Below are 13,711 nucleotides of genomic sequence, written 5' to 3' on the forward strand. Positions count from 1 at the left end.
CACCTCACAAGTTCACATGGTCTCGCTTGCCAATAAAAAAGCCTCCCATGGCCCGCCGTTACAGTAAAACACCAATGACCAAGAATCACTCAATGCTCCACGCTGGCTAAAACATGTTCCAACAACACTGCACTTGCATTGCAAGCTAATCCGCTGCTCTTCCATAACACAATGCCTCACACTTTCCCTCTTACAGCAGAATTAATGATAATGAGTAAAAAAACTTCACTGCAAAGCGTACCAGCATCCCACACATTCCCTCATGCAGCAACTTTAACACAAACTTTAAATCAACATCAACGAAAGAAAACACCAGAAAGTAAACAGAGTGAAGAGCAAGCATACCTTCTCACAGACAAGGCCAGAGCGAAAAAGGAAGTAAAAGCTACCAAGTGCAGGTCATGCTGTTTGGGATAATAAAAAACTCCTCGTGACAACATACATCAATTCCTTGTACATAGACAGGTAGGAGTTGTACCTAAACATATATACTTCCAATAAAGATATATCAGAAAGTTTTAAAGAAAGAAAACCACAACACTGTAAAGTTTAATGTGTAGCCTTCAAAATAAAGTCTGCCAAATCTACATAGGATTTGACAGAATATAGCCTATATATAACTGCCCTATTTAAAAAAAATGTTAGGGCTACACATTTGCAGCCAGGTGGGGGAGGGGACTGGTGCAGAAAGGTTCGCTTTAAGATGGATCTCCTACGTTGTATGAACCGATCTCGAAGCTTGGATGTTCAATGTGTATACTATATTTTACCATCAAGGACACTGCCTTCCTGTGCATTGCCTGATGACAAATTTCGTTCAGCTATGACGGCAAAAATCAAACGGTGCATGAAAAAAAGCGGAGCTCCTTTCCAAAAACAACGACAGGGCGAACCCTGATATGCTCACAGATGGCATCTGTTGTATTCAGGGGAAATTAAAGCTGAAGATAATTATTCAAACGGATCCCAAGCTCTGATCATTTAGTAAGATCATCAGGACTCAGCTTTGATTCCCTTTCTCTAACACCCCGTTTTCAAGACCTGAACCCCAGCCCAGCTTAACATCGCTCTAGCTTGCTCTCTCCTCTCTCTCTCTCTCTCTTCTCTCTCTCTCTCTCTGTTCTTTCTCTCTTCCTATGACGGCAGGTTGATCCAAAGAAAGAGGAAGTGAAGGCGAGGGGGAGAGAGAGGAGATGGAGGAGAGAGAGGAGAGAGAGAGACAAGCTGGAGCATTGCCCCTAAAAAGCTGCTGCGCGGTTTTCAGTCTTAGAAACGGGATCTGTTAGATGGAGAGAAGAAAGAAAGCGGAATCAAGCTAGTCCTGATGATCTTACTAAATGATCAGAGCTTGAATCCTTTGTTGAATATTCAATTCATTCATCCTCAGCCTTTTATTCCCTATGGAATACCAAAACAGATCCATCTGTAAGCAGGCATATCAGGATGTTCCAAACTTGTCCTGTGGCTTTTGGAAGAGACTCCCGCTTTCATATGCACCGTCGTTTAATGGAATGCTATGCTAAGCAAAATTGTCACAGCAAATGCAAGAAGGCCAGTCCTTTGAAATGTAAATATTAGGGCGCCCTCATTACACAAATCTAACATCAAGCTCGAGAAAATCGGCATTTCAAAAACGTGACGGAGATCCCATCTTAAAAGCGAACTTTCTGCACCAGTCACCTGGCTGCAAATGTGTACCCTAAATTTTTAAAATAGGCATTATATATAGGCATTATCTGTCAAATCCTATGTAATTTTGGCAAGACCTTTATTTTGAAACAGCTTAACCACATTAAAACAACTACAGGTCTGTGTTTCTGCCTTTTAAAAACTTTCTAATATATTTTTTATGGAGTAAAATATATGTTAGGTACACACTCCCTAACACTGTTCCTATGTTACAGGAATTGATGTATGTGTCAAAAGAGGGAGTTTTTGTACCAACAGCATGACCTGCACTGCCTAACGCTTTACTGCCTGTTTTCGCTCTGCCTTGTCTTTGAAAGAAGGTTATGCTTCTCTTCACTCGTTTAACTTCTGTGTTTCTTCTGTGTATAGTAATTTTAAAAGTGGTTTAAAGGTTGCTGCCCATGGCGGAAATGTGTGGTGCTGGGTCTGCACTTGAAGTTTCTTATCCACATCCTTTAAATCTCTGTGTAAGAGGAAAGTTTGTGGAGGCATGTTGGTATGAAGACACGGCTGGATTAGCTTGCAATTGCAAAGTGCAGTGTTGTTTGACACCATGTTTTGCAGCGTGGAGCAATTGAGATATTCTTGTCATGTGTACTGTACGCGCGCTGATGGACGGCTTTTATATGCAAGCGACGACCATGTGAATTGTGAAGGTTTCTGCTGATGCCGTTGGCCGGTGTCTTGCATATAAACTAGCAGAAAGACAACCTGGTTAAAACCATCATGCAACACAATGCAGTTTAATATATCCACTACTCAGGCTCTAAGATAATGGGGTGACTACAGAGGCAGACCTTTTAATGGAAAACCAAAACCCTTTTATGTCGGCTCTAAACTCATTTTGAAATCATCGATTGTTTGATGTTCGTCTGGCTGATCTGGTTTAGAGCCACTAAATGTTGCACATAAATTATGGAGGTGTTTCCTGCAGCTTTATATTTTCAGGCAGGTCTATCTTGCCTGAAATAACAACACAATCAGAAACAGTTAACAAACTTGTGTGTATATATATGTTAACATGCTATATTTAAAATGAATGAAGCCGTTGTTAGATATTCATCTATCTTTCAATCTTTTGGCAAACTATTAATAAATGTGGAACGGAACTGTTGTGTGGAGGAGGAAAGAGTGGCAAGTCAAGACAACTGGCAGAGACAGTGAGGAGAGAATGAATACCATCACAAACCAGTGGCTTATGTTGCACTCATGTCTGCTTGTGTGTGTCCACTTGGTCGGCGGCCTACTGGCCCGCCAAACCAAATCTCTGCGATACCGGCATTGAATAAAAACATGATCCCTGCTTCAGTTCTGTCTTGGAGCTCTCCACCGCAACACACTGTTACAAGCTCCCAATACCTCCAAAGCTGCGCCGTGCCAAGTGCAAGACAAGAAGATATTGCTTGGGGGATTTAGCATTTCAAACGGGCAGTGCCACAGAGATGCTTGGACACATGCCCGCCTCCAGTACTCAGGGAGACGCTTAAACAGAGTTTAAAAGTCTGGGCAGAATTAGGCGAAGCATGATTGATTTAACTTCATGGTTGTGAATGTACTAAAAAAAGTTTTCTCCTCTCTTTCAAGTTTTTGCTATTTTCAGTTTAAAAGTGCGAGTTTGTTTTTAGTTTGACAGGCAGCGCTGGGCTTTTCTTAAATTTGGACTTGAAATGTAAAAATATTGTCTCGAGCGGAGGCACGTGGACCCTCCGTTCAGCTGCAAGCTTCCACGTAACGACACCGCGGGCTGCATCTGCTTATCCACGTACCTGCCAGAGCATGAACCACAGATGTAATCGGTTTAAGCTTCAATAAATTACAGCCCTTACAAACAGAATCACTGGCAGAACAACAGCAGAGGTGGTAAAGTTTGCCAAAGATCGATAAACCCGACGCTGAGTTTGCCAAAATATACCTCTGAGGTTTCAGAGCTTTCGTACCCGGAATGTAAATGCGAATCTCCAATCTATTGTTCCTTGCCTTCCTTCATTCATATTATTTATATAACACAACTTCAGAACAAATTTACACAATGCTTCATAATTAATAGAGGCAAAAATTGACCCTAAAATAAAATAATTTGATATAATTCATAATAAAAAAAGGAATAAAATAAGTAAAATAAATTCCATAAATTGTAAGTCAGGTTTCTGAAGACACTAATAATTCAGCCAGCCGATTTTCTGACTGCAGGTCTCAGCCGGAGCTGTTAGTACATACTCATGAGGGAAATGATAAAAACGGTGAATCTGTATGTGGATATCTGCACCCTACTTATTCGCTCTTTATTCTATTCCATTCAGCCAAGCCAAAAATAGTCTATTATACTTCTAATCCAAAACTCTCGTCTCTACATAAAAAAAAAAAAAGAGAAGAAGAAGAAAAAGATAATCTGTGCTCATCTCCATTTGACCTTAGACGGCTACACAGACTGGCACTGTGGGCTAAAATAAAGCATTAAGCCATGAGAGCATTCTGGGCTTCACAGTGATTTTTGATAGTAGAAAAGTCTGCTGATTAAATGAAAATAAACCTTTCTTCTAATTGACCATGAGTAATTATCTTTAATTGGGTGTGTTAATATGGCAACCCAGTTTGCTAGAAAGTACATTCATATTATTTAACTCCTGATTAGGTTTGGTCTGGTGCATTTACACAAAGTGCTGTGGAGTGCCTACACATAACCATCAACACCAAACAGACTGATAATGCTGTAGTCACTACAAAAACGCTGCATTGATCAGATATTCTGGTAGGAAAACAAATATGCTGTGTGAATATATTTACTTTTATGTTCAGAAGCAACATCTTTGCAATGTACCAAATCAATGAATAACACCGTATCTTTATTTCACTAATGTTGTTGCAAAATTATTGTTTAATAAGTCTAATGTCCAGGAGGACAGCGGTGTTGGAATAATGGAGGTTAAAAAAATTGCTCAACATTTAAGAGAAAATACACCACAAAACTTATGTCACAGGCCTGAAGATGGCTAGTTTAGCTTAGATAAAGACTGGAAGGTGGGAAACAGCTGGCTTGGTTTGCATTCAAGATTTTACAGAAATCACGCGCTGTAACAGGTTGTTTTACATTTCAGTTTGTGTTTGTTCAGCTTTTTCCTCTCCTATTTCCAAAAATGCCACATATTTCTTTAAAAGGAGCAGATATGAAGTGGTTTGAAGGTTTTCTGTTTGAACTCTGGACTCTCCGTGGAAAATGGAGATAAAAAATATGGTTGAGTGACAGACAGCGGTGTAAACAACATAAACGTATGAATATAGAGCAGGTGGAAGCTTCAAAGCATCATGCATATATGCTTCATCAACTTGAATAAACACAAAACTTTCTGTTGTGACTTCAAGGCTAACACCTACACACGTGTTTTACCTCGTGCTCCTGGTCGCGCAGCTCATCCCCCCACCCCCCACCCCTCCCCCTCCACCCTTAAAGCAATGAAGCGCCCTCACCTACGACATGTGGTTCTCGGAGAGGACAGGTTCGCTGTTGCTGCTGCGTGCATGAGGAGCTGCGCTGCTGGCGCCGCCGGGCCGTGCGAGCTTCTCGAAGCGACCTCCATCTCCTCCAACACTTGTGGGTGTGTAGCGAAACACCAGCTTCACACTGTTCTTGGCCGGCCTTCAGCAGCTCCACCGCCTTCTCGTGATGCTCTCCCTCCACGCTCTGCAGGGGGGGGGGGTTAAAAGAAGTTGGAATTTTTAAAGGAAAGCTGATTTGAATTATATGTTTAAAAATAGTATCCCTCTGAAAGAAAAAAAGAAAAAAAGATATTTGGCTCCATTTTCAATAGTGATATCAGTTGAAAATGCACAGTCTCTCTCTCTCATCTCTCCAGTGGATGAAGAAGAGTTTCTGCTCTCTACACAAGACATGCAGCACTTTGATCTCAGATAGCTCTCCTGATTGTTGACTCAACCGTCAAAAAAAAGCTTCTAAAAAATATTTCACTTGAGGACATAAAACTTTTTCTTTTTTTTTTTTTTTTTTAGGGAAAACCAGAAAGTTTATCTACGCTCTGCCTCCATCCATATAATCGAGCCTTTCTTCAAACATTTCATTAAATGTGAAGTCTGGTTGGACCTACCACGCCGTTGACGACAGGACTGGTCCCCTCGCTTTAGGCCGCCGTGCCTCTCAGCCACGCCTTCCGGGAATGATGCGGAGATGTAGATGGGCGATTCTGTTCTTTGCCGCCCATCACGTTTGAAGCCCAAGCCTTCCTCCGTCTTGGTAGCTCCACCACCCGCGGAGTGAGAGTGACCCTCGCTGGCTGCGAAGGCCGCCACTGTGGCCTGAAGGGAGACAGCAAAGAGGAATCAATCACTCTGGCAGTAACTACGATACAAAAAAATACATTTATAAGACGCATTGTTTTTGAACACAGTAGGTTTGAATGCTGAGTGAGCTAATGAACTACACTGCTTCTTGCCATGACTTTGATAAATCTGTAAGCTGTGTCCCAATTCTGGGGCGCCATCCTGTCAGAGGTTGCATTTGTAACACCGACTGCGTCACAGCGGCCGTGACTAGAGCTGTCCCTATTATGAAGGACTCAACGGCAGCCTTAGAGGAATCAAGGCTTACTATAGGCAGCAGCGATAAGCGGGCACAGCTGGACGCACGGTGAAAATCTTCCGTAGTGCCAGACCCGTCTCCGTTCGGTTTGGCCTTCTTGGTCCAATGACGGCTACGAAAAGGCCACATCTTGGTGGACCACGTCCTCCAAAGGATGCAGCCCCTGACTACACAGCGTGTAGTCTGCAGTTATTATTACACTCTAGTGCAAAGGAGGAAGCTCATTTCAATTACAATTACACAGTGTTTTAAAGGTGGATAGAAATCTGAACCTCTGCGGCACCTTCTCATTTCAGCAAGGATGGCCTTAACAAAGCGGAGGATTTAGGCAGGGCAGGGATTTAGATTCCAAACGAGAAGTTCTCTGGCTTTCTAAGTGCGATGGATTAACACATCCAAAAGTTTATGCTGGGGGAGTAGCCAGACAACTTTCAACCCCTCTGCGTCTCTACCAGCTGGTTGAAAGTTTCTGGCTGCTGTGGGTTTCTCTTGAACGCTAGCCAAAGTCCTTGCTCCTTGTACATTCAGCACAAAGCACCCCAGGCTTGTGTAGCAACAGGCCCAGGAAAGCTAATGGCAGGCGAACAGAGAAAGAGACGCACGCCCCGTGGCTCACTGATCCCACAGATGCACTGCCACAGGTGCTTCGCTGTCATGTCGGCGTCAATTATGATATGTGAGTTAGATTTGGGAAAAGGGAGCATAAAAAAAAAAGAAAAGGGGGTTCTGTCAGAAGCTTTTGCAGATGTGTATCCAAAATTCCCCAGCAGCATTCGAGAGCTTGGCACTTTGAGGTCTTTGATGCTCCCTCCAGGAGCTACCCCGTCTCCTTCGTCCTTCTCTCTCTTCCCATATTCATATGCATCTTCATAACCACAATGCATTCTGCTCAAAACTGTTTTGCCCATTCTATCTTCTCCCGCTGCCCCCTTTTAATCTTGTTCTTGTTACTCTGTCAACTTCCCCCTCTTCCTCCTTTTCCCTCGCCTCTCTGTCCTTCTCCTTTCTTTCTCGGCTCCTCCCTTCCTCCCTCCCCGTCTCACTGGAGAAGCATAAAAGCAGCTCCTCAGCATGCATACCGTCGCCTCCAGGCCTCACAGCACATTGACCTTCACAACTTTATCTTGGTTTTTTTGGGGAACAAAAAACAATCTGGCAGATGGGCCGGCGCCCCTCAAACACAGGAGGCATTTTAAAATTGAAAAGCTTGTTAGAGGGATACTTCCTTGGTAGACACACTACAACTGTATAAGCATGACTTAACATATTCCAAAGTCACTCGGATCATTGCTTCCATTTTTCTTTTTCTTTTTTTTTTTTTCTCGTGTGCAGCCGCTGATAGTCCCCTGTCTCTATTAAGATCAGTAATAGGGCCTCAGGCCAGGGATTAGAGGCAGTAGTTGATTTAATTAATGAAGCAATCAAAGAGAATCGAGTTGTTCAGGTGAAACACAATCTTGACTGTCATGAGGATTTACCGACTCAAACTAAACTAAAAGCACTGGAGAGGCAGGTGAACGGGAGCATCATCAGTATATCTCACATAATTTTCATCATTATTACTCTGCAGCTTATAGACTTCACTTTCAATACCACTGCTACAGTATTCATCTCTTTTCTTTTCAAGACTATATGTGTGATATGCATCGATTGCAATTGCACTGTAGCTTGGCTTAAGAAGACTATTCTCTCTCTCGAGAGAGAGTAAAAAACTTTTAGGGAGAGATCCAGCCCTCCCAATTGAGAGAGCCCCTACAGCTACTCCAGCTCAGGGCCATTAGCTGTGTGCTTAATTGCCAGTGGAGTGGCAATTTTAATACAGATTTAAAGAGCAGTAAATTCTCAAAGTTTGGGGCAAAGACAAGAATAAAAAGTAGGGTGAGTTTAAAGCTGCTAAATCAATGTCTTCATGGTTGCTTCAGGCTCTTGAAAGGCTCTGAAAAAAATTTACACTTCTTTTTTTTTTCCAGCTTAACTTTCACAGTTTTCTTTATAGAGTGAACTTATTATACTGTAGTCATTAATAAAGATTTTATATTTTTCCTCAGATCAGACAATGCTAGCCACTTGACAAATAACAGGAGATATTCCAAATGTAGCAACAAATGTGCAATTGGAAAATCAACAATACGAAAGCCAGTGTTTCTTTACAAAAAAACACATATTTTGTGCATCCTGTTCAAAGGAATAGTTCAACATCTTGGGGAAATATTGTATACTTCTTTTTTTTTTTGAGTTAGATACCACTGTCATGTCTGTGCATTAAGCATAGAGCTACAGCCAGCAGGCGATTTGCTCCGCTTACTATAGAGAAAACAGGGGGAAAACAACTGTTAAGATATACACCTGTGGTCACACAAACACAAAGATAAAAACAACAACAACCTTGTGGAATGTTTTTCTCTTATTTTAGATGAAAAGTGAAAAGACTTCATCACTTTCTGTGCATTAAGTAGGTGACTAGCCTAGCTTAAATAGCTACTAGTAGCAGGATGAAACAGCTAGCCTGACTCTCTCCAAAGTTGAAATATGCATTTACCAGCACCTCTAAAACTCACTAATGAACACATTATATCTGGTTTGTTTAATCTGTACACAAACATAAAAACAACAACCTTGTGGAATGTTTTTCTCTTATTTTAGATGAAAAGACTGCGTCGGTGTCTGTGCATTAAGTAGGTGATTAGCCTAGCTTAAGTAGTTACTAGAAGCAGGATGAAACAGCATGGCTCTCTCCAACGTTTTAAAAAAAAATGCATCTAAAAGCGCCTGGGAAGCTCATTAATTAACACATGATATCTTGTTTAGCTGTACACAGACTAACGTAAAGAGGTCGAGTTTATGGGAAATGCAGAGCCTATTTTGGGCAACTATACAAAGAAAAAAGATTAAAAGAAATATTAGACTAAACAAATGAGATATAACTTGTTAATTAGTGAGCTTTAGGTGCTTGGAGGTGTATTTTTTTTTTACTTTGGAGAGAGCCAGGCAAACTGTTTTCCCACTGCTCCCAGTCTTTATGCTAATTTAAGATAATCGCCTCCTTAATCTGGCTCGATTAAAGCACAGATATATGAGTGGTATCAGTCTTCTCAGCAGTTTTCACCAAGAAAGCAAATAAGTATGTTTATCACAAGCGTTGAACTATTCCTTTAATCAGGTGTTCAGTTGCAATTCACTAGCCTCTGCAGTTTTGTGCTCAAGGCAGAGAGTGTTGGTGGAGCCGACTAAAGAGGAAAGAGCGGATCAGCGGCGCTCACGATTCGAAGCCTTGCACAATCTCTCTGCATGCACATACAAAGACGCACTTTTTTCTGTGTTTTGTCATCCTCTTTTATTCACACCCTCCACCCACTCCTTGTGATGTACTGAAGAGGAGTGGACCCAGCTGGACACGGAACCACTGAAGGACGGAGAGGTGCTCTCATCTTTTCTCCTCCCTGCATCTCACCCTCCTCTTCACATGAAATCAGACAAGCTTTCCCTCTTTGTTTTCTTTCATAAAGGCCTGTGTCTCTTGCAGATGAGGTACTGATTAAAAGCTCATCTCTTTTGTACACCGGAATTAGCTTATTTCATTCATTCTTCATTCACTCCACACCTGGTGATGTCTCAGTTCTGATCTTGTGCAACTGTGACATGGATTAGATTTTTTTCTAAACAGCAGGCAACAACAAATCTATCTAAAAAAATTAGGTGAACCTTTTCAGTGATTGGCATCTTTTATAAGTTAGACCCAGGAAGAGATGTAATGTATTTAGGAAATCTGTTATGGGCAGGGAATTGGGAAAAATCAGTCTCTAATGTGAATATGAAAAAATATCTTGTTTTGATTTGACTGTACACTAAAAACTTTGAGAGCAAAATAAAGAAATCAGTCTGCTACAATGAGCCTGTCTGACATGATGACAGCAAAACAAATATGCACTTTTATCATTATATTATTTTTCATCCAGTTTGACAACAAACTAAATATGTGTCATGGTTCTGAGTAAAACAAAATAAATACTAGATGGATATCTGGTGTCTGCTAATCTGATGATTCAGGAGAACATTATGTAGAGTTGAAGACAGATTTACAAAGATATTTAGTTACTGAAGACAGTTTTGGTGAAGTGTGAGGAGTTGGGAATTTATAGGCCGTTAAACTTTTAGCTCATTCAGTGTTGTGACATACTGTCAGTCTGCTTTTGATACCAGTATTGATTACAAGTTGACTACAACTTAAACTTAAAACCTTCTAAAAGTGCATGTACCTTGAATCAAAGAATCCATGTGAGGTTGTATGACCTCTCAATAAAACCTCTTCATCCTCTGAGACTAGTCATAACAGAGCTGGTATCTTCTGGTATATTCATTCTGCTAAATCTCAACCTCAACCTGGGTCTTATACTTGTGAATTCAGGTCATGCAGACTTTGCACTTGCTACGTCCATTTTAAAGACTCAAGAAATGCACTGGGGCAGAGCTTTCCAAACAAACTCTAATTGTATATAAATCTTTAAAAACATTTGTCTCTGAGTCAGACTAAAAGTAAACATAGGAATTAGCCCCTATTAGCTTCTGTAGCTACCTGCATAGGGGGAAAACCTGCCAGCTAACCCAACTAGCTGCCCACGAAAAAGTGTGTTTACATGTGTGAGAATTGGGGTCGCTATGGATTTAGCCTAAATTCACGCTAGAGAAGTATTTAACTTCTAAGAAAGTACAATGACTGGTTTTCCAGTGGACCTCCATTTTCCTATACCATTAGCTACATTAGCTAATCCAGTGGGCTGACGAATGTGTTAGCTTGTTGTCAGAGACATGAATTTGAAATCATTCATGTAATTTAGCGGAGTTATTTGGGAGTAACGTCTCACATATGCAGTTAAGCAGGGACATCCTGTGTGAATAAGCTCAAGTACTACTCTTTCAATATGCTTTTCATGTCATATCTGTTACAGCTGATCATAACAATCGATACTGAAACTGTGGTATAACATCAAAAAATACAATTGAGGTCGTGCTTTAGCATGTGAAAATTGGCTTTCAGCCTTTTACTCATTCCTAGAAAATTGGCACTCTCACTTGTTATTGCTTACACAGACAGACTCTTAATGAGGGCCATTAGCAAAGTAGAACATACTTTGCAAATTTCATTCTGCTCTGGCCTACAGAATAGATGAGAACAATATCATGGGGTAATGTGAGTAACAGATAGTTCCCCACTCATTAGTTACAGTTTTCACTCGTCACATTTTATGTTTTTAAAGTAATTCCTTTAGAGCCTGACTTCAAAGGCAGCTCTTACCTTAGCTGTGGCCCTCGCCTGGTACTCTGGACAGCCATTCACTGTAATTGTTTCATGCATGTACTGGTACACCTGAAAGAAATGAATGGAGGCAGGTATTATAATTATGTTTCACATGGTGGAGATCTGAAATCACCCACCCCTGAATCTGAGCTCAAACCGTTCATTTCCATAGTCAAATAATGGTGTTCCTTCACAGCTGGTGCAGACGCATTAACAGGCCGACTGATGGGAAAACACACAGGACGCACGTCATGAGTTATTGTAGGCTGGTACAACCCAAAAGAACTATTCGTGAAGGGTCTGCTTAAATTTATCTTACAAATGCAAATAATATGTAAATGTTATTATTTTGCCAATACATGTACTTGTAGGAAAGGAGGGTGCAAAGAAGCCGGTTGTGAAAAATATATAATGTTACTCTTAACATAATTTAGCTGAACAAAATAAAAAAAATCTTATCTCTTAGCACAGGAAACAGAGGCATAGTTTGATCCTGACTTTATAAACAGCACAGAAAGTCTCCAGAACATTACTGCTTGGTGCCAAGACATGGGTTGCTGTATGTCCAGTTGGGTGAAAAACAAGGTTTTCTGCCTATTCTCTGAGGCAGACATAATCAATGCGGACAGCTGACCTTTCCAGTTAAGACGTGTCTTGTAAAGACACCTTACAACTGAACTTGCTCAAAGAATAAATGAGAAGAGCACAGGGACAGTGTTGAGGATGTATGTTCAATATACTGTAACTTTTCTGTACTTGTAGCTGTTCAAATAAAGTATATATCCACCAAACCACTCTGAACTGTAGCTGTTAAGACTTTAAAATCAGTCACATCCCTCCAGTGCTGGAACCAGATAATGAACAGCGCAATAGGAGGATGGAGATGGAGCTTTAAATGATTGAGATGTATGGGCTGATTGCAAAAAAAAATAAAAAATACTCTCCAGAGGTAATGTTTTTGCTGAGCTGGTGCAACTGACTTGATGAAACACATAAATTACAGCAACGATCACATGATTTCAGTGGACAGCTTTTCCAAGCACAAGCACATCCACTCGTTTTTAGTCCTACATTCGTGGCAGTTGCGGTTAATTGCGGCAAGCGAGCAATCAAATTTTAATCAGACTAATGATACTGTACATTATTACGGGAAAGTCGGTGCAAAACAAGCTCAGAACTGCCATCTATGACATATTATTGTGGCCCCTCGAAATGAATTTTAATCATCTGTTTCCACTGACTAGATGATATCTCTCATCAAAGCGTGGCAGCTTGCCTGGAAGCGAACACGCCTGGTAGCTTTCACGTACCGCATTACAACATTGTAAAGGCCTCGCTGCTCTGAATCATCAAAAGGATGTATACTTATGGGATAGAAACCCTGAGACATTCGTATGTAGACATCTCAGAGTGGGGAGGAGGGGGGGGGAAATATCCCTGAGTTTGTGTTGTGTTGTTTGCTTGTGAATTTAAAAAAGAATAGCTTTTGAGATTGTACCTCCACATTTCACCCTGCAATGCATTTTTCAAGATTTGCACCACTGATGCATGTGGAGAAAAGGAACTTGCAGTCCAGACACACACACGCATTCAACTCCCAAATGATACCTTTTCCCAAGGACTTCTTCCACCTTTGCACTTTTTGAGGCTGTGCACAGCTTTATAAATGCTGTGAAAGGTTTTCCTTGCCACTGTCTGTCTGCAGAGTGCCTCCCCTTTTCCTTTTTCTAAACCACCACTGCAACTGCTAATTACACCTATTTATTCTGACTGCAACTGTCTCTACCACTTAGCACTTCTCAGACATGGAATCTATAACAATGCTGGCTTTAGACGCCTGTTAAAGTAATGGCTTACGGGTCATCAAACACTGGTCTGTGTTATGCAAATGTTTAGTAATGGTTCCTGTCAAACATGACAACAGTGTCACAGGCTACATCCACATTAATATGTATTCGGTTTAAAAACACATCACTTTTGCCACATTAACACCTGGCGAGTTTTCAAGCCCTCAAAACAGAGATTTTTGGAAATGCTGCTGGCCCCATTATAGTTTGAAAACTCAGAGGCTTGGGTTGGACCTTTTGGAAAAGATGACACACACACACTCACATTCACTTCCTGATTGGGTGTGA

General features: G+C 41.1%; 1 protein-coding gene across 2 annotated transcripts in view; it reads right to left on the reverse strand.

Moving 5' to 3' along the window:
* The window catches only part of lin7a (lin-7 homolog A, crumbs cell polarity complex component), a 43,454-nt gene that overhangs the window by 9,622 nt on the left and 20,121 nt on the right, over positions 1-13,711 (reverse strand). For both annotated transcript variants that reach the window (XM_022749756.1, XM_022749755.1), the window contains exon 3: positions 11,574-11,645. In XM_022749756.1, coding sequence (XP_022605477.1) covers positions 11,574-11,645 — 72 coding nt within the window. The remainder of the gene's footprint in view (positions 1-11,573; positions 11,646-13,711) is intronic.

The sequence above is a fragment of the Seriola dumerili genome, unplaced genomic scaffold (assembly GCF_002260705.1).
Source record: "Seriola dumerili isolate Sdu_G_001 unplaced genomic scaffold, Sdu_1.0 BDQW01000138.1, whole genome shotgun sequence".
NCBI lineage: Eukaryota > Metazoa > Chordata > Actinopteri > Carangiformes > Carangidae > Seriola > Seriola dumerili.